We start from the raw sequence: 19293 nt of genomic DNA, 5'->3' as shown, positions 1-19293 counted from the left end.
AGGCGGAACCAGGGCGGGTGGCTGTCAAGCCTGGAAGCAGCCCCAGCCCCAGCTCAGCCCACACTTCCAGCGGGCACTCACCGTGAGCAGGGCACGCAGCTGCTCCGTAGCCTCCTGGATGATGCGGTCTGACCTCAGGTCCTTCTCCAGTTGCTCCCGTGACAGCAAGGGGTACATGCCCTTCAACCGGTGGCCAATGACCTCCAGGCCACCATATACCTTCACGTCCATCTGATATACCAGCTGGGGCTTCTCACCGCAGAGCTCTGCTGTCGACAGCCGCTTGGGCTGAATGAGGGGCTCCAGGGAGCCCTGCTGTGGAATGGCGCTGCCACTGCTCACATCTGCAGCTGCAGGGGAGGAGAGCAAGCACTGTCACCCGGCCAAGGTGGAAAAGACGACGACCCACCCCTCAAATCTGTGGGCCCGCAAGATGGCAAATGCACCACAAAAGCAGAGCACATACACCAAACAAGGGGAGCAGACTCGGCAAGCTCACGGTTAAACATCCACAGCATACCTTTAAAGCACTCTTAGATCACTTTAACAGTCGTGGCTTTTCTTCCAGCAATACTGGGAACTTTACTTCACTAAGCATGCTGGGACCTCTCACAGAGCTGGTTCCCAAGACCCTTCATAAACTACAGTTCCCAGGATTCATAGGGTGGGGGAAAGTGGTGTAAGGGGGCTTTCAAGGTATGGTGTGGATGTGGATGGAGCAAGAAGGAACTGGCATAGATTTGGTGTCACTTCTGGAGAGGCCCAGTCCAACACCCCACCCCTACCCCTTGAGCAGCCCCCATGAGAGCCCAAGGAGGCCAGGCAAGGACCCACTGGGATGGGGCTCTTCCTCCCCCTGGCTTACCACTCGGCTTGGCTGCATGGTGCTCAGCTTCAGCTGTGGTGCTCTGAGGGTTCTCCGGAGGCGCTGACCCCTCACTTTTGACCCGGGTCGTCTGAAGGGAACAGAAAGTCTACTCAGCTGGTGGGGCAAAGCCCCTTCCCCAACACTTCTGGACAGCCCCTGCCGCCTGCTGCATGGAAATGTGGTAAGCTCAAGGCACAAGAGGCCAGGAAGTTGTGGGGTGGAGGGAGAGAGGGAGGAGGGACCCTCCTTGTGTGGTGTTTGACCAGGAAGCTGACCTACCTGCAGGACGGACTCCAAGACCGTATTCACGGCCCCCAGCAGGCAGTCCTCCAGCTCCTTGTGGGAAGGGAAGAGCATGAGCTGCCTGTCAGCGCCAAACACCAGGTGCACCTGGAGGACTGCTTTCCGCTTGATGCCATCGGCCTGCGGGGAGACACCAAGCGGCAGGTGAAAAGGCTTCTGGCGCCCTAAACATGTTAAGTGTAACTATTTAATTGTACCCTGAAATGGGAAAGAACTCTGTACAGTATGTGTCTGTATGTATATTGTGTAGCATGGTATGGAAACTTCCACTCAGTTAAACAAGTTGCAGAGAGCCTAACAAGTTTATGATGAGTGAGAATGCATCTCTGCTAGCTCTGTCACAAGGTGAGAAAGGATTGTATTACAGCCCTATGTGTTTGTTAATCTGTAGGGATCCATTTTGTGTATGTTAGCTTTTTGTTACGAAATCACTGAAGAGAATGGTGTGCTAAGTCTTTCTCCAGGAGATAGCCTCTGGCTAAAAGGAGCCTGTTTGGGAGATGCAAAGCTTTGATTTCAGCTCTGGGTGAAGATATCCATAATTCTAATTGTGCCCCTGAAGGACCAGGTCCGCAGCCTGGGAGTCATTTTGGACTCACAGCTGTCCATGAAGGCGCAGGTAAATTCTGTGTCCAGGGCAGCTGTCTACCAGCTCCACCTGGTACGCAAGCTGAGACTCTACCTGCCCACGGACTGTCTCGCCAGAGTGGTGCATGCTCTGGTTATCTCCCGCTTGGACTACTGCCATGCGCTCTACGTGGGGCTACCTTTGAAGGTGACCCGGAAACTACAATTAATCCAGAATGTGGCAGCTAGACTGGGGACTAGGAGCGGCTGCCGAGACCACATAACACTGGTCCTGAAAGACTTTCATTGGCTCCCAGGACGTTTCCAAGCACACAATTCAAAGTGTTGCCGCTGATTTTTAAAGCCCTAAACAGCCTCGGTCCAGTAGACCTGAAGGAGCGTCTCCACCCCCATCATTCTGCCGAGACACTGAGGTCCAGCTCCGAGGGCCTTCTGGTAGTTCCCTCACTGTGAGAAGTGAGGTTACAGGGAACCAGGCAGAGGGCCTTCTTGGTAGTGGTGCCCGCCCTGTGGAACGCTCTCCCACCAGATGTCAAGGAAATAAACAGCTCTCTGACATGTTTAGGGAAGCTTTTAATGTTTGATGTTTTATTGTGTTTTTAATATTGTGTTGGAAGGCCTGGGCAGATGGGTGGGGTATAACTAATAAAGTGTTGTTGTTGTTATTGTTATTGTTTCCAAATGCACAATATTAATAACCTCAGTAAGGCAGAGCATCCTGTCTGCTCCACAAGCAAAGAGCTGAGCCAGACTCTGGAGGCCGACCCTGAATCCCCTGCTGGAGCAGAAGCTGGAAACCACGACAGGCTCTGCCCACCCCACCCCGCCACCCCCCAGAGCAGGTATCCCTGGGGTACGGGACCTTCATGGTGTCATAGATAAATGCTCTGACTTCCTCTTGCATCGCAGAGACCAGGTTCTGGCAGAGGAGGAGGTTCACCAGCAGGGCCAGGAAGCCCAGCCTCTGCAGCCAGTGTTCGGCGATCTGCAGGCGGTGCTGCAGCTTCTCAAAGTCGATGCGCTGCTTGTACAGGGAAGCCTTGGTGATGTACAGCTTGTAGCTCTGCACCTGCTGCTGCAGCCCACGGACCATCCTGTATGTGTCGTCCCGGACCTGCCAGAGCAAGACATGCAACAATGCCAGAGCATGCAACCTGCCAGAGCAAGACATGCCACCGCTGGCTGGGGTGCAGCGGCCAGGCAGGCACCTCACCTGGGCCCAGACAGGCAGACTTATCTGCAGCAGACACATGCATACAGATCCACATGGCTGCCTGCAAACAAGAGTCTGCCTAACTTCACACAAGGGCGACCTGACTGCACATTTTCAAAGGGCCCCTTGCAGGAGCCCAGCCATTCCCTGAATGAAGCAGGGTGGCCCAAGTCGCTGGCACTGGGGAACTTGCAGTCTTGAACCCGGGTGTCACTAGCAGTGTCACTCTCAAGAACGTCATGGAAGGGATTCTGGGGGCCCGAACCCTCATGGGCTTTGCTGGGTAAAAACAGCAAATGTGCCCAGAAACAAGAACATCAGAAGATGTTTTTGTTTTACTATGTACATTGTGTTCTCATTTTGTATTGTTATGTTGCAAAGCAATCTTTGGATGAAGTGCAACATACAAATTTAATGAATATAAATAGATAATAAATGAATAAACAGGACATCACGGTGGTGTATAACAAAATATAAAATGACAATGAAACAAAAATCCATTAAAGCAACAGGGGAAAATATAAAAAACAACTGGCTCAACTTGTAAAAGTTTAAGTGACTGAATAGACCTGTTGGCATAACAAGATCTTCAGGAGACGTCTGAAAATTAGCAGTGAAATTAGCAGCCTGGGATGGGAAGCATCTCCCAGCAGCCCTGGGGATTTTGCCCCAGCCTTTGCCAGAGGGAGCGTGGGCTCCCGGCTCCTGCACAGCCGAGGGATACTGCTTGAGGCCCCCACCCCACCCCGGTGCTCACCCACTGCAAGACAGAGGAGCAGAGCTGGAGGAATTTGCTGAGCAGTCCTTGGGCATTTCTGTTCTCCTGGGCCAGGGCGCGCTTGAGATCGGAGAAGGTGTAGCACTTGACTCTGCTTCTTGGCAGCCAGTGGATGGAGTGCAGTTGCAGCAGCAGCCTGCAAAGGAAGGACACGAAACAGCTGCCGGGGCCAAGGAGCAGCAGAGGCCCCCAAAGGGGGAGCGGGTCCCCACTCCAGGGCCTCCCCACCCCCATGCCTCACCTGGAGATGTGAAGAAGAGCAAGTCCAAAGTGGGGCACCGAGTGGAGGAGCTGCAAGCTCAGCTTCTCCCGGCACTTCAGGTAATGCAAGTGCTTGACATTGACGAACCAACTGGCGGGGGGTGGGGAGATGATGATGATAATAATAATAATAATAATAATAATAATAATAATAATAATAATTTATACCCCGCCCATCTGGCTGGGTTTCCCCAGCCACTCTGGGCGGCTCCCAACAGAATATTAAAAGCACGATAAAATGAGAGAGACAGAAACGTGTCGCTGAGACTGGGGAAGCCGCTCTCTGCCTTTGCTCTCTTGCGGCGGCAGCAACCCAGACCCACCACACAACGCAGGAGGACAACACCCGCATCACTTTGGCCTGGCACTTCCTCGCCCCCCCCCTTACCGGACAAAGGCTTTGCGGACCAAGAAAAGCCGGAAGAAGGGGATGTACTGCAACAGCTGCCACAGCACGGCCTGCCGGTGCAATTCGCCCAGGGAAAAGGCCTCCGACCCCTCTTCAGGGTGCACATGCAGCACCCCAAAAGGGGAGAAAATGTAGTGCTGAGGGTTGACCAGGCGCTTGGGAACAGCCACCAGGTCATAAGGCCTGCGAAAAGGGGAAGAGAGTTGCAGGAGCCAGTCCTCCAAGGGAGGCCCTTCACCAACCCCCAGAGAAGCAAAGCAGGGCATCCTCGCCCCCTTCGCTCCGTCCTGCCCTCCCTGCTGTCAGGCTTTTCCTGGAAGCTCAAGGAAGAGACAGAAACTCAGGAAGCAGCCTTATTTGCCAAGCCAGACCACGGGTCTATCGAGTTCAGTGCTGTCAACGCTGACAAGGGGCTTTCCTGGGACCATCTGCATGCAACGTATATGTCCCCCCCATGAAGCTACCACCTTTCCCCCAGCCTTATGCAGCTCTACACAGTGCTGTGCCCATCAGTGAGACTGCCCAGGCGAGTGTTGAATCCCAGCCAGAAGAAAAACAGGCATGTTTCGGTCCGTTGGTTAGAGCGTGGAATGCCAAGGTTGCAGGTTCAATCCCTGCATGGGACAGCTGCATCTTCCTGCATTGCAGGACTAGATGGTCCTCAAGAGTCTCTTCCAGCGCTACAATTCTATGATCTATGATTCAGGTTCTAGACTCAAGTCTACAGACTCTAGGGGGACCAAAGCTGGGAGAGACCTCTGAGAAGACCCTGGGGAGAGGAGGCAAGACAGGGCTGGGCAGACAGAGCAGAATTCACCTCCTTTGCCCCCCCCCCCCCGAAGCAAAGGAGGGAGGGAGGGGGACCCACTTGCATGATGGGACTGCCAGCCAGGGCAAGAAAACAGGGGTACCTGAAGTGCCGGTTCTGGGCAACGTTGAAGTAAATGAAACTTATTTTCCCCAAATGGCGCTTCCTTGCAAAGAGCTCAGCTGCCTCAAGACTCGTCACCATTTCTCCTCCTCTGTCTCCTGCTGCCCCAGCTCTCTTCTTGGGCACTGTAGGTGGTCCTGGGCTTTCTTTGCGTGGCTCTAGGGAGGGCCTGCATCAAAATTGGAAAGAAACATCTGTAGGACATTTGTCGGCAGAAACGCCCCAGGGTGAGCCAAGCTGGCTTGGGGAGGCCTTACTTACCCTGCAGCCCGGCTTGGAATAGCACAGGGGAATTCTGTTGGCACATCTGCAGCTAGAGTCAGAGACATGAGGCCAAGGCTGCCGGGTCGGGGGGTCTCCTCTTGAGCCACCTCCCTGCCGACTTGCCCCACGCATCTCTGCAGCTCCTGGAGGGACACGGGATCTGGCTGCAGCATGCCAGAGGCCCCAGCCGCTACCCATTCCATCGCAAAAGGGCAGGATTGGCCCAGAAAGACTGGCTCTCTGCTGGAGGGCAGCTGCTTGGCTATTTCCTTAGGCTCTCGGGGGCAAAATTCTCGTGGGTCAGCCCACAACACAGCACAGTCCGTGGGGAAGGCCCGCCAGATGGACCCCAGAATATCTAGGTCAGAAACCATGGCCTGGCTGCTGCGGAACTGGAAATAGAGGCCCTCCAGGTAGGGGGCCAGCTCTGCCCGCCTCGACAGCAGCTGCTGGAAGGGGGCGATCAGCCGCAGCGCCTCCATCATGCGCAGCCAGGCCCGGCGACTGCTTCTCTCCAGGACCGTGCGGAAGACGGCGGTCAGCTCCGCCACAAGCGCGTCCACATCCTTGGGCTCCGCATGCCCAGCCTCCTGGATCTGGGTAGCCAGGCGGCGGCGGAGGGCGCGGGCCCAGGAATGGTCCTCCTGCTGGGCTGGGCTGCTGGGCATCTGCCTGCCTGCCGAGAGACACAAAGGGGATGGGTGAGGACCACCTCAGAACAGCCCTCTTCAGGCCCGGCAGAGCGCAGCCAGGAAAAGGGGCCTCTGGGGATGAGCAATAGGGGCCTTCAGCACCAGGCGAGGACGTTTCTCCCCCTTTGCACGGCATTTCAGTCTTCGCCACCCAACCTGCAAGCTGTGGGATTCATGGGGTTGCAGTGCTTGCCCATGGCTGGGTTTCCTGAGAGTGAGGGACAGGAGAGACTCTGGTGCCTTTATGATATATAGGGCTTATTGCCACCTGTCCCCAAGACGGAGGGCTCGTCCTTCCATAGTCACAACCTTGGCTCTGGCGCTCAGCTTCCAGCCCAGCTCACACCCAACTTGCAGGTGTAATAGCCAGGTGAGCAGGGGGCGCTTGGGCTAGGGTTAGAACCACTTTGAGGTTTTTATGACTTTTAGGAAAACAAACAAACAAGGCCCTCTAGTGGTGCATCAATGAAAGTGCTAGCTCGGGGCTAAGGCAGGGTCCGGTCTGGTTTCAAGGTGGATGGGGAGCTGCAGGTTGAGATCCCTGCATTGCAGGGGGTGGACTAGATGGCCCTCGGGGTCCCTTCCCACGCGACAAAGGAAGTGGCCGCCGTGCAGCTGCAGCCCTGATCTCCCAAGGCCACTTGCCGGACTAGTCCAACCCCTGCACTTCCCGGGAGAGTTTCTCATTTGGGGCACTTGCCCCGAGGAGGGCGTGGAGGGGGCTCCAAGGCGCCCCAAGGAAGCAAGAGGGAGAGAGACGCCCCCCGAGGAGCCCGCAGGAAGGACCCTCTGCCCCTTACTCGGCAGGGCGTCGGGGGCGCAGGGCTCCATGGCGTCGTCGGGGACGCGGGGCGGCGAGGGCGCGCGGGACGCGTTGCTAGGGGCGCCCAACGGCCGGCGCTCCGTGGCCCCCGGGGTGCCTAGACTCGCCCCGCCTCCGGGTCCCTTCGGAAAGTCCCGTCCTGGCCGCCGAGGCTGCCCGCACCTTCGGGGGACCGGCGTCAAGCGGAGGGCGAGGCGGCGCCGGACTGGGCAGCTGGGCGCAGGGGCTGGTCTGGAAAGCCCCTTGCCGAGCCCCTTGCTCAGCTCCAGAGCAGGATCCCGCCTGTCCTCTCCCGGCGCTTCTCCCGGGATCTCTCTGGCATGGCCAGGCTGTCTGGTGGGAAGGCAGGAGTTTTGCCTTGGACCACAGAACTTCCCAAGCTAGAAGCCAACTGAAGCAAAAGCGGAGAAAAGACTAAACATGAAAGGACAGTGGGAAATAAGTTAAAATTAAAAACATTTGAAGAAATGAGTTAATGACGGATTGGTTGCAATATCATCAGTTAAATGATGTGTTCGATGAGGATAAAAAGAAGAATGGTTTTGATACAACAAGATCCAGGCTGGAGATAGAGCTATTGGATGATAAGAGGAAAATATTATTGAAAATGTACAAATTATTATTGGAATGGCATACCAAAGATGAAGAGGTGAAAATGGTAATGATATAATGGGCTAAAGATTTTGGATCTAATATTCAGTTGGAATCATGGGAAAGGTTATGGAATGAAGGAATCAAATTCACCACATGTAGTGCATTAAATGAAAATGTTATGAAAATGATGTATAGATGGTATCTAACACCAACTAAACTTGCTAAAATGTATAGGACAAGAAATAAGGAGTGTTGGAAATGTAAAGAAAAAGAAGGGAACTTACATCATATGTGGTGGAATTGTAACAAGGTAAAAGCATATTGGGAAATGATATATAATGAGTTAAAGATAATGTGTAAGTACACCTTTGTTAAAAAGCCAGAAGCATTTTTATTGTTTCTAGTGAGTGAAGAGATGCCATAGGGTGATCAAAAACTGTTTATGCATGCAACAACTGCAGCAAGAATCCTTTTAACCCCAAAATGGAAGCAAGAAGAAATACCAACGAAAGAAGAGTGGCAGATGAAGATGATGGACTTTGCAGAATTGGCAAAGCTGACCGGAAAAATCCGAAACCAATGTGATCAAGCTTTCCAAAAAGACTGGAGTAAATTTATAAAATACTTGAAGGACCATTGTAAGCAATTAACGGCACTAGCAGGGTTGTAAGAAGACTTGTATTGATAATTGTCACTACCCTTTTATATTTATTTTAAAATTGTGATATTCTGAATGAAACGTAAAATGGAAAATGCATAAATGCTGTTATGGAAATTACGGAGGGGGGGGCACATCCTTAAAGTTAAATGTTACAAATATTATGCCTGAATGTATCCTTTCAACTTGACAGCTCAGGGAAGTTACCTAGCTTTAAAAATAATATAAAATCAACTCCTTTGCTGGTTTCCTCCATTCCAAAGCTACTTTCCCCTTGAAAAAGGACTCCAGGAAGTTTCCAGAGGTGACAATTGCTGAGCTGATTGTTGGCCAAGGAAACCTAATCCCATCACCAAACTTGCCAAGGGGCCAGACATGCAAAGGAAGTTCTATTGTACTTTGGGTGGTGGGACTTCAGAGGTGTTTGCCTGTGCTAATCTTATACCTGAGTATTGCCCTGCCATGTCTGCTTATGCTAATCTTGTACCAGTGTAACCCCAGTCTACCCCTCCCCTTTTGTGACATGTTAGTGATGTAGCAACGATGCTGTACAAACTGTATTCTGGGATATGGTGGGAAAGTTTTAAAAGTCCTTGTCGCCCCATCCTCGGGGTTCAAAATTCCTCTTTGAGCCTGTTGCACCATAAACTTTGGTCTACAGCTATTTCTTCCGGTTGGTGGCTGGACTCCTTCCTTTATTCTGCAGGGACCTGCGGGCTCTGCCCGACCAGCTGGGGGACTGAGCAGCCTCACACCTAGATTTTTCCGTAACAATGCTATGATATACGAATGAATTTTGAAAACCATGAGCCGGGCGGGAGGGAAGTTGACAGGCTCGTATGAGCAAAAGAAGTAAAGTGGATAGCAAAGATGTGTTTAAATATTATAAAATGTAAAATTAATAAAAATATTATTAAAAAAGAAGCCGTATCTTGTGTTCCCCTTACCCTCTTCCTGGTCCGACGAGCCCTGATCCAAAAGGCTCGAGACCATTTCCCACACAAGGAGCTGTAGGTCTGGAAGAGTCAAAGGAAGGTGGGGTTCTCCCTGACTGCATCTGCTGCCCCCCCCCATACTCCCACAAATGACTGCAGTCCCATTGGCTTCTGGAAAAGGGGCCAGCACCACCTTACTGTACCAGGTGGCTCTACGCAGGAATACAAGAGGTAGCTGCCTTATAGAGAGTTGGTGCATTGGCCCACTGCATGGAGCTTAGGTGGCCCCATGGTTTTCCCTGGGAATGAGGGCAAAGAAACAACCATTCTGCATCAGACTGAACATGGGTTGGAGCTCAATGTCCAGCCTACCAAGGGGCAACAGCTAAGAAGAAATTCTGGTACATGCTCTGGTTATCTCCTGCTTGGACTACTGCATGCACTCTATGTCATGGAAACTACAATCCAGAATGTGGCAACTACACTGGTGACTGGGAGCAGCCGCTGGGACCACAATATACCAGTCCTAATGGATCTTCACAGCCTCCCAGTATGTTTCCAAGCACAATTCAAAGTGCTAGAGCTGACCTGGACAGCAGGGGGGCCTTCTCGACAGCAACGTCCTCCCTGTGGAACGCCCTTCCTTCAGATGCCAAGGAGATAAAGAACTATGCTACTTTTAGAAGACAGATGAAGGCAGCCCTGTATTGGGAGGTTTTTAACATTTAATGTCTCGCTGTGTTTTTCTATTCTGCTGGAAGCTACCCAGTCAGATGGGTGGGGCACAATTAATTAAATTATTTTTAGTACTAGTACCAGCCCCACTGACAAGCAGCTGCTCTTAGGGGTTCCAGGCAGAGGTCTCTGTGAGCCAGCAGGGATTGAACCTGCGACCTTCTGCATGCACAGCATTTCCCCTGCTATTGGGCTACGATGGTCCTTCTTGGGAGACCCTTTGGTGCAGGAGCAGCAAGGCCCTTCCCCCCATCCATGTGCCCTGCATTGTGTGCCAGGTCTGCTCTTGGAGATCCATGTTTTCTTTTGCCAGATGTTTGATGGAACTGGGGGAGGGGCACATCTCCAAATGCCACACAGACAGCAACCTGCATTTGGTCCACATGAAGCGGCACCATCCCTGCTTCAGGGGGTCAGGGCTCATGTGGTGCAGTCCGCCCAGATCCCACCCACAAGCCACGCTGTGGTGGCCACAGCACCAGAATTCCCAGCAAACCCTTTCCTCAGGGGCCCACCCTGCTCAGCGCCCACCAGGTCAAATCAGAACTTGAAATAGCAGGCGGCGAAGGGGGAGCTGAACCTGGAGGTGAGGAAGGGAGCCCTGCTACTTCCAGCTGCCAACAAAGGAGCTCTGCTCTCAAGCTGAAGTGTCAAGGAGCAGAACTGGCTGAGGCCACCCCGCCCTCAGGCAAGCGGCATGGAAATCACCAGGGAAAGCACCGCCAGGGCCAGCACAGCACTCTCACGCACAAGGGGTCCCAGAAAGCGGTTTTATTGTCCCCAGAAAGGGTGTGCTCTGGGATGCTCCTGCAGAGATGGGCCCCGGAAGGAGCAGCTGCCCACGACGCCAGTCTCGAGGGGGGCATCTCTGAGGGCAAGCGGCCGGTGAGGGGCTCCCTGGAGCGGCAGCCACGAAGCAGCCCGGGGCCAGCGGGCGGGCGTGGCCGAGAGACCAAGCAGGCCGGAGGGGCCGTCAGGAGGCGCTGACCACGCCGGGCGCCGGCAGGGCGGGAGGCTCCGCGGGCGGGAGGGCCGCTTCCTGGCCGGCGGCCTCGTAGTCGGAGATGCGGCGCTGGACGAGCGAGGGCATGAGGCGGACGTAGGCGGCCATCAGGCGGTGGTTGGAGCGCACCAGCTTCCCGGCGCAGCCGTCCAGGCAGCTCTCCTGCGGGGAGGGAGAGAGAGAGAGGGGGCTCAGCCCGGCCGGGGTCTCGGGGTCCCGGCGCCCCGCCTCCCTCCCTCCCTCCGGGCGGCGCTCACCTCCTCGCCGGTCAGCGCCCGGTAGTTCAGGTTGGAGACGCAGCGCTGGAAGCAGAGCTCCGTCATCTGGTTGTAGGCCAGCAGGAAGTCGCGCAGCTGCAACGACAAGGCCAAGCTGGGAAGGAGGGAAGGAAGGAGGGAGGGAGGGGGACCCCCGGCGCCCCCGCGCCCCCCCCCCGACGCGCGTCGCCCGCAAGAGAGTCTCCGCGGGCCCCCGGCCTCCGCCCAGCCCTCCCCGCCGCCGCCCGCCTCTCACGCCGCGCAGTTGCTGCTGCTGCTGCTGCTCCATCTTCCTCCTCCTCCTCCTCCTCCTCTCGGGGCTTCCGGATCCACTTCCGGCCTGGCCGAGGCCCCGCCTCCTCCGGCGCCGGGGCGCGTGACGTCGTTTCCGGTGTGCCCGGGGCCCAACGCGGATCCGACGCCCGGAGCCTCCGGGAGCCGCCAGGCAGGTGCGCCGCCGAGCGGGGAGGGCGGGAGGCAGGGCGGGAGCCGGAGCCGCGGCGAGGGAGGCTCCTCTCCTCCTCCCCTCGGCGGGGGACCCGGGGGGGCGGGTCGGGGGCGGGGTCGGCTCCCCCTCGGGCCAGGCCGGGCTCCGCTTCCCTCCCCTCCGGGAGGGGGTCCTGCTTCTCTCCTCCTTCCCGCCGGTCCCGATCCGCGGGGCAGCCCAGGCCGCGAGGGCAAGGCTGGGGCTGCCCCTGCCCCTCAGACGGAGGCCGGTCTGGGGCTGAGGCCCGGGGGGGGGGCAGATGGAACATGGCCAGAAGGGGGCGCCACGCGGCTCCCCTTGCTGCCCCGCATCTCCTCTGCAGCTGAGGCCGAGGGAGCCAGAGAGGGGGCTCGGGGGTCTCTGCTGGCTAAGAGGCCCTGAGGATGGGGGGAGAGGCCTCCTGGAGGACTTCTGCATGGCAAGGGGGGGGGCTTGGGCAGGTTGTCTGGCTCAAACTCAGCTGTGGGGAGGAGGGAAGGTCCTGGCCAGATCTGGGGAGGGGCCTTGGTTGTGGGGCAGGAGATTCCGCCCTCCAAGTTGGCAGGTTCCCAGGGAAGTTCATAACAATACATTGCAATTTACAGATGTGTACCAACTCCCTCCCCAATAAAACCCACAGTATTAAGCAAATACCCAAAAGCAAACCTGGCACCTGGCCCTGCCCTTCCTGCCAAGGCTCCTTCGTGGCCACGTCAACCACCAGCCTGGAAACTCTGCATGTTCCTGGAGTGGGGAGGGAGCTGTTCCCCCCCTCGCCCCCCCCCATCCCAATGTACGTGCCAACGGGACCCTTGGAGGTGACACGCCATGACTGCCCGCCAGTTATGAAAATAGGCTGACTGCTGGGGGGGGGGAGGGAAACTGAGGTTCCAGCAAGAGGGGGGGCAGCATTGGGCCCCATCTGGGACGGCTTGCAGGAGGTGCTGCTGCCCCCACCAATTCTGCTTTGAAGGGTTGTGTGCTGATGCCCCCCCCTTGTCCCCCCTGGATTTGGCTCCCTTGAGCTGATGCTCTGTGCTGCATCTGTGGCTCCTTCCCCGCCTCAGGCGTGTGGGACGGGTGGTGTGGCATCTCTGCCCGTGCCCCAGTGTGCTGGACCCGTGGGCAGGACTTGTCATCCCAAACAACTTCTGCCCAAGGGGAGCGGTTGCCCAGGAAGGGGGAAGCCCAGGTATTGAGAGACAAGACGCGTTTTGGGGGCTGCCCTCCGTTGCATCCCGCTTCCTGATGCTCTGTGCTGCATCTGTGGCTCCTTCCCCGCCTCAGGCGTGTGGGACGGGTGGTGTGGCATCTCTGCCCGTGCCCCAGTGTGCTGGACCCGTGGGCAGGACTTGTCATCCCAAACAACTTCTGCCCAAGGGGAGCGGTTGCCCAGGAAGGGGGAAGCCCAGGTATTGAGAGACAAGACGCGTTTTGGGGGCTGCCCTCCGTTGCATCCCGCTTCCTGATGCTCTGTGCTGCATCTGTGGCTCCTTCCCCGCCTCAGGCGTGTGGGACGGGTGGTGTGGCATCTCTGCCCGTGCCCCAGTGTGCTGGACCCGTGGGCAGGACTTGTCATCCCAAACAACTTCTGCCCAAGGGGAGCGGTTGCCCAGGAGTTGGTACACATGCGTCCGTATGCTGGGCAAGTGGATCTGGAGCTCATTCTGGCAGGTTCCTGTTGAAGCCGCCCCCCCCCCCCCGGTTCCTGGATGAGGCTGGTGCCACTAGGAAGGTGACATGGTTTGTGCTGGATTGCCCCCCCCCCCCCGGGGGGTGGCATTCTTCCTGGCACTAAACTTTCTGACCTGGCCCAGATGGTGCCCTGGCTGTAGGTGGTTCTCTTAGTTTCTGGAGTGAAGAAGGGTCGTAAGTGGGGGCCTCCTGCCTTGTTGTTGGTCTGTCCATGTGCCTCCAAGGTGTGCTGGTCCTGTTCTCTTCTCCTTCCTGCATTTGGGAGAAGAAAATGCCATGTGAGGCTGAGGGCAGCCCAGGCAGCTTCTTTCTCTGTGGGGGGTGCTGGGAATCTATGGGGTTTCAGGGGCTGTCGGGGAGTGATGGGGTGGAGCTGGCTTTAGGGGGCTGCCACTTAGCAGGGAGCACGTTCTTTTCTCTTTCCAAGAAAGGCTTTTTGGTACATTGAGGGGGAAACCAGGCCCACTTTGCTTTTTATTCAAACGGTGGTTCCAGTCTCACCTGAGAACTCAAAGGGGGCCTCGCAAAGGAGGGAGAGAATGGAAGGGAGATTGGCACGGGGAGGGTTGCCAGCGTGGTGCTCCTCTTGTACTCCCTGGTTTCCCGCAGGCTCCTCTTGGCTCAGGTGGTCCACTGTCCAAATCCAGGCGCCAGGGAACAAGACTGGCATGCTCAGCCGGGCAGGTCTGGGAAGGGACGTCCGCCTGGGGCCATCGGAAGGCAGCTCTTTGCTCCTGAAGACCTGGGGGTGTTTGCCCTGGGGTGTCCTGCTGCACTTTGCTCCTGCTGCCAGCCCCCCCCCAGGCATTGGGGGCAAGGAGGCGGGCTGCTCCCTCTTCCTTGGACTGGCACCTTGGCTGGTTGTGGGGGCTTCTCAGGAGGGGGGAGAAGGATCTAGGCTGCCTTATCTATTGACTGGGACCAGCATATGGGGTGGGGGTCTCGTACTCCAGAGATGGGCTGTGTGGACAGTGGAGCCCCATCCTCTGCCCGTGGCGCCTGAGCCCCCCTTTTTTCCTGGCCCCTCCAGACCCTGAGCATGACCGACGGGCTGATGAGCAAAGCAGCCACCATGGAGATCCCAATCCATGGCAACGGAGACTCCCGGCGTCTCGCTGAGGACGATGGTCTGGAGCAGGTAACGGGGAGGGGGTAAGAATGGGGGGGGGTCCACTGATGTCCCGGGCACAGTGTGTGTGGCTTGCAAGGGGGAGATTGCAGGGGGCTCTGTAAGCTGAGCTCTGATGGTTATCGGGCAGGGGAGGAAGTGAGACTGTTCAGTTGCCTGTGGGACCCCACCCCCATTCTAGCAGTCCAGTTTGACTCCCCGCAGGCCCCTGATTTCGGGGAACCAGGCCCTGCTGCAGAGCAGCCACCCCGGTTGAGGGGACACCGCTGGGCCTGCCTGAAGCCCCCTCCCCTCGGGCTGGGCTCTGCCACGTTCCCTTTCTCCCGCTGCAGGACCTCCAGCAGGTGATGGTGTCGGGGCCCAACCTGAACGAGACCAGCATTGTTTCCGGGGGCTACGGGGGCACCGCTGAGGGCATCATCCCCACCAGCGCCATCAAAGGTCAGGCAGCCTAAGAGAATCGCCGTGCCGCTCTCTGCGCAGGGAGGGGGCCAGTCTCTGCCCACAGCTGAGCCCTGCCTGCCTGCAAAGGGCGTCCCTCGCCAAGCACCCGTCAGCAAGGCCCCTCCCTCCACCCCCCTCCTTCGAGACGGGCCTCCTGCAGCCTCCCTTTCCCCTGACCCCAGGGATGAGGAAGGCACGTAGCTCAGCCAGCACCCTGCCTGGGGAACTCTGCCCGCCTCGTGCTCCTCTGGGAGCCTGGCATCATGTTCTCATGCCACCCTGTCCGTGTCTGCCGCAGCTCATCAACCCCCCTGTGTTATCCTGCACCCCCTCCGTGGCTCCCCTCCTCCTCCTCCCCCCCACCCTGCCCGGTGCCCATCTCTGCCCTGCCTTGGGCCCCCTCCATTTCAGGCTCTCTCGTTCCATCTCACCCACCCCGAAGACCGCTCATCTCCCCCAGCCCGTCGGCTGCCAGCCGGATAGCCAGCCAGGCGGTTGCTGCCTCAGGTATTGCCCTATCCCATGCCCCCAAAAGCCCCCCCATGGGAGCGGTTGGGGTGCAGGCTTCCAGGGGAATGTAGGCGAGGGGGAGAGGTGTTTTCCTGCCTCCTCCTCCATGGGGCGGCTTGGCCTCCGGAGCATTGGGGGACCTGCCCCTTCCCCCTGCTCAGGAAGCCCCCGCCTGCTCGGCCCTTGCAGGTTCCAGTTTGCACCAGCAGCACTCCAACCCGGCCCTGGGAGGCGAGGAGGCCACGCGGGGCATCGCCGTGGAGAAGTTTGATGTCGTCAAGAAGTGGGGCATCAACACCTACAAGGTGAGCGGGGGGGGTGTTGTGCTCCTCCCCAGGAAGAAGGGGTGCCGGTGGGGCTCAGCCTGAACCAGGCAGGTGCCCACCTCTTCACACAGATCGGTCTCTTGCTTCTGGCAGGGGGCAGCCACTAAGCCGCTGGTCAGCACCCACCCAGCGGGACCCTTGGCCCCCTTCCCAGAGGGCAGGGAGGGAGGGACGGCCTTTTCAGCTGTGTCCCCTCTGCACAAGGCTTTCCCGGGCACCTGCTCTTCCTCCGTCTGGCAGCTGAGCTCTGCACGCCCACCCGCCGTTCCTGTTTTAAGTCCTTGGGCAGCTTTAGTGATCCTGGGAAGGGACCCCGGGGGGTCATCTAGCCCAACCCCCTGCAGGGTCCAGGCGAGGCTTCCCAGCTGCCCCTCCTCTTCTCCCTCCGCAGTGCACAAAGCAGCTGCTCTCGGAGCGCTTTGGGAGGGGCTCTCGGACCGTCGACCTGGAGCTGGAGACGCAGATCGAGCTCCTGCGGGACACCAAGCGCAAGTACGAGAGCGTCCTGGGCCTGGCCAGGGCCCTCACCAACCACTTCTACAGCCTGGTGCAGACGCAGCACGCCCTGGCCGACGCCTTCTCCGACCTCAGCCAGAAGTCCCCAGAGCTGCAGGTGGGGAATGCGCCCCACGTCCTTTGGGCAGGGGGGAGGCAGAATGGCCCAGAGGCCAGGCGGAGGGGGGGCCCCCGTCCCGCCTCTGGGGCCGTTTCCAAGGGCATCGGAAGCACACGTCCTGCCTGGCAGGGGAGCAGCTACAGCCACAAGGCAGCCACACGCCCCCAGGAACGGCCCCCAGCCTGGAGGGCTTTGAAAGAGGATTGGGCAAATGTGTGGGGGAGGAGAGAGCTATCCAGTACACTGTCCTTGGGCTCTCAAGTTCTGGGGGGGGTTCTTGCCTTTGGGGGCTGGCTTGTGGGGGGTCCGGGATGGTCGCCCCCCTTTTCAAGGCCCCCCCGCCCCGCAGGAGGAGTTTGGCTACAACGCAGAGACCCAGAAGCTGCTGTGCAAGAACGGGGAGACTCTCCTGGGGGCCGTCAACTTCTTCGTCTCCAGCATCAACACGCTGGTCAACAAGACCATGGAGGACACCCTCATGACCGTCAAGCAGTACGAGACGGCCAGGTGGGGCTGCAAGCGGGAGGGGAAGCCGGGGGGGGGGGAGCTCCAGGCAGGGCCCGGCAGATGCCCTGCTGCCAGTTGGGGGGCATCTGTCCAAGGGGTGGGAGTTGTGCCAGTGCTTTGACACCCCCCCCCCGCCGTGCAGGCTGGAGTACGATGCCTACCGCACGGACCTGGAGGAGCTGAACTTGGGCCCTCGGGACGCCAGCACCCTCTGCCGCCTGGACGCCGCCCAGGCCCACTTCCAGGCCCACCGCGCCAAGTACGAGAAGCTGCGGGCAGACGTGGCCGTCAAGCTGAAGTTCTTGGAGGAGAACAAGGTGAGGGGGGGCTCCTGGTCAGAGGCCCCCACACGGACCTGTCCTCCATGCCTGGGTCCAGGAATCCCAGCCAGAGCATTCCTGGTCTCTGCTTCAAGGCCAGGCAAGAAGAGTCCAGGAGGGGCGCAAGGGGGGCGGAGGTGGGGGGAGGAGGACCAACCATCCCGGGGGGAGGAGTAAAGAAAGTCCTTCACGCAGCACAGAGCTGAACTGCGGAAGCAGTGATGCCCTGCGGCCCCCTGAGATGCGCGGCTGGCCCCTGGGGGCTCCTGGCCTGCTCCAGGCGGCTCCTCTGACGCCCCCCCCCCGTTGCAGGTGAAGGTGATGCACAAGCAGCTGCTGCTCTTCCACAACGCCATCTCGGCCTACTTTGCCGGCAACCAGCAGCAGCTGGAGCAGACGCTCAAGCAGTTCAACGTCAAGCTGAAGAGCCCCGGAGCAGAGAAGCCCTCGTGGCTGGAGGAGCCGTGAACTGCCAGCCCCCTCCCCGGCCCCCTCCCCGGCCCCCGCTCCCGTCATGGACCTGGACTCTGCGGGGAGGGGGCTGAGCTCAGGCGCCCCCTCTGGAGCAGAAGAGGCAGGCCGGGTGAGGAGGGGGCCCTGGCCGGCAGAAACAGTCTCTCCTCTCTCCCCCACCAGCTTTCCCTGCAGCTGCTTGAGGGGCAGGGGACTCTCCCCCCACCCCAGATTTTGCTCTTGGCTCTGGAGAAGGGGCCCCGCCTCACCACCTTCTCCAGGCCACCCGGGCCGGCACTTTTGACACACTCCATGGTGGTGATGGCGGGAAACAGCCACAAAAGAAGGGCTGGCATTTTGGGGAGGGGGGAAGCGGGGTTCTCCCTCTGGCCACAAGGCAGCTCCAGCCCCACACTACACATTTCCTGCCCCCCTTGCTGGCATAAACAGAGGGGGGGCGTCATCCTCTGGCCCCCAGCTGCTGTTCTGCTCCAGTACTTTTTTCATGGGGGGGTGAAGTGGGGGTCCTGCGTTTGGGCAGCTCTGACCTCTCCCTACTTGTGCTCCAAACTGTGGCGGGGGGGGGGGGCTGTGCGCAGGAGGCCTCAGTCTGGATGTGCTGCTATTGGGGTGGGGGGTGAATGTGAGGATCCCAGGGTGGGATTGCCCCCCCTCCCAGTATGGACCAAAAAGTAGCATGGCTTCAGCCTTGCGGGGAGGGTGTGTGTGTGTGTGTGTGTGTGTGCGTGTGTGTTTTACGGCCAGTACCCCTGTGTTGTGTTCCTAGGTGAGGGGGCTCCATGGGGGGTGGAGGCAGGGGGGGCACCAGGTGAAGGAATGGGTGCTTCTCCCTGCTAGGTCCCCAAACCCACTCTGTAAAGATTCCAGAATAAACGGTACGAATCAGCCTGCCGTGCTCCTGTTGCTGACGCCAGGGGAGCCCTCAGCCTGGCACACTCCTACTCTGTGCCAGGGCCCCCCATCATTCCTCTTGATCTGTGTGGGATGGGGGTGCAGGCAGGGGAGGGCTGCCAGGCAGGCAGCAGGAGGAGGCGCCCAGCAAGACCCCCATATGGCAGGGGGTTGGACTAGAAAACTCCTTGGGTCCCTTCTCATTCTATCCTCCTCCCCTGCTTGTCTCTCCGTTGAAGCCTGCCTGGTCTGGCCGCTGCATTGGAGGAAGCGGGGGGCCAGGGAGGGCCTGCCTCTCTCCCCTGGGGGTCAGCCAGATGCCCTCACAAGGCTCCCTTCCAGAAGGGGCTCCTGCCCGCCCCCTTGAGAGACCCCCGGCTCCTCCTTCCGGGCTCCCCCAGCTCCAGATCAGCAGCCGAGGCCCCCTCCCCATGTTGTCTGTTGCGTTTCAGTCGAAGAAGCATGACTTCCATTTCTAAGGAATGATGGAGAGATCCAGGAGGAGGAGGAGCGGGTGACCTTGGAGACAATCAAAAGGGTTGCGTAGAAATAAAGTGCAATGTTCTGTTTCTAACTGGAGAAAAGCTCTTATGTGGGGATCCC

At 58.4% G+C, this 19293-nt stretch overlaps 3 protein-coding genes across 9 annotated transcripts in view; 1 reads left to right on the top strand and 2 right to left on the bottom strand.

The window, feature by feature from the left end:
- The window catches only part of DNHD1 (dynein heavy chain domain 1), a 57579-nt gene extending 50425 nt beyond the window's left edge, over positions 1-7154 (bottom strand). For all 3 annotated transcript variants that reach the window (XM_083609365.1, XM_083609366.1, XM_083609367.1), the window contains exons 1-10: positions 7108-7154; positions 5613-6291; positions 5332-5520; positions 4400-4603; positions 3992-4102; positions 3730-3886; positions 2622-2873; positions 1148-1291; positions 866-956; positions 82-350 (exon numbers count right to left, since the gene is read on the bottom strand). In XM_083609365.1, the coding sequence (XP_083465491.1) occupies positions 82-350; positions 866-956; positions 1148-1291; positions 2622-2873; positions 3730-3886; positions 3992-4102; positions 4400-4603; positions 5332-5520; positions 5613-6291; positions 7108-7138 (2127 nt within the window). In that variant the 5' untranslated portion in view covers positions 7139-7154. The remainder of the gene's footprint in view (positions 1-81; positions 351-865; positions 957-1147; positions 1292-2621; positions 2874-3729; positions 3887-3991; positions 4103-4399; positions 4604-5331; positions 5521-5612; positions 6292-7107) is intronic.
- Positions 7155-10808: 3654 nt separating this feature from the next.
- Positions 10809-19293, bottom strand: part of TIMM10B (translocase of inner mitochondrial membrane 10B) — a 270934-nt gene continuing 262449 nt past the window's right edge. For 2 of the 3 annotated variants that reach the window (XM_083610242.1, XM_083610241.1), the window contains exons 2-4: positions 11569-11589; positions 11313-11408; positions 10809-11217 (exon numbers count right to left, since the gene is read on the bottom strand). In XM_083610242.1, the coding sequence (XP_083466368.1) occupies positions 11026-11217; positions 11313-11408; positions 11569-11589 (309 nt within the window). In that variant the 3' untranslated portion in view covers positions 10809-11025. Of the gene's footprint in view, positions 11218-11312; positions 11409-11568; positions 11698-19293 lie in introns of those variants that run through there. The other variant, XM_083610240.1, reaches the window with a different exon arrangement.
- On the top strand, positions 11667-19264 carry ARFIP2 (ARF interacting protein 2). 3 transcript variants are annotated; one of them, XM_083610039.1, is made up of 9 exons: positions 11673-11761; positions 14504-14611; positions 14935-15043; positions 15458-15553; positions 15746-15861; positions 16274-16495; positions 16848-17005; positions 17148-17322; positions 17638-19264. In XM_083610039.1, the coding sequence occupies exons 2-9, from the start codon at positions 14513-14515 to the stop codon at positions 17791-17793; spliced, it is 1131 nt and encodes a 376-aa protein (XP_083466165.1). In that variant the 5' UTR covers positions 11673-11761; positions 14504-14512; the 3' UTR covers positions 17794-19264. The 3 variants fall into 3 exon arrangements, with proteins under 3 accessions (XP_083466167.1, XP_083466165.1, XP_083466166.1); XM_083610040.1 differs by having other exon boundaries at positions 11703-11757; XM_083610041.1 differs by lacking the exon at positions 15458-15553 and having other exon boundaries at positions 11667-11761.

Source organism: Podarcis filfolensis (assembly GCF_964270895.1).
Source record: "Podarcis filfolensis genome assembly, chromosome: 4".
NCBI classification, from domain to species: domain Eukaryota; kingdom Metazoa; phylum Chordata; class Lepidosauria; order Squamata; family Lacertidae; genus Podarcis; species Podarcis filfolensis.
This window is presented reverse-complemented; position numbering and strand designations above follow the sequence as displayed.

Bases quoted from the DNA above. Each gene is read 5' to 3' on its own strand.
- ARFIP2 (XM_083610039.1), top strand. From the start codon at position 14,513: ATGACCGACGGGCTGATGAGCAAAGCAGCCACCATGGAGATCCCAATC. The intron at 14,612-14,934 runs GTAACGGGGAGG...CTCCCGCTGCAG, and splicing joins AGGACGATGGTCTGGAGCAG to GACCTCCAGCAGGTGATGGT. The intron at 15,044-15,457 runs GTCAGGCAGCCT...CCTCCATTTCAG, and splicing joins CCCCACCAGCGCCATCAAAG to GCTCTCTCGTTCCATCTCAC.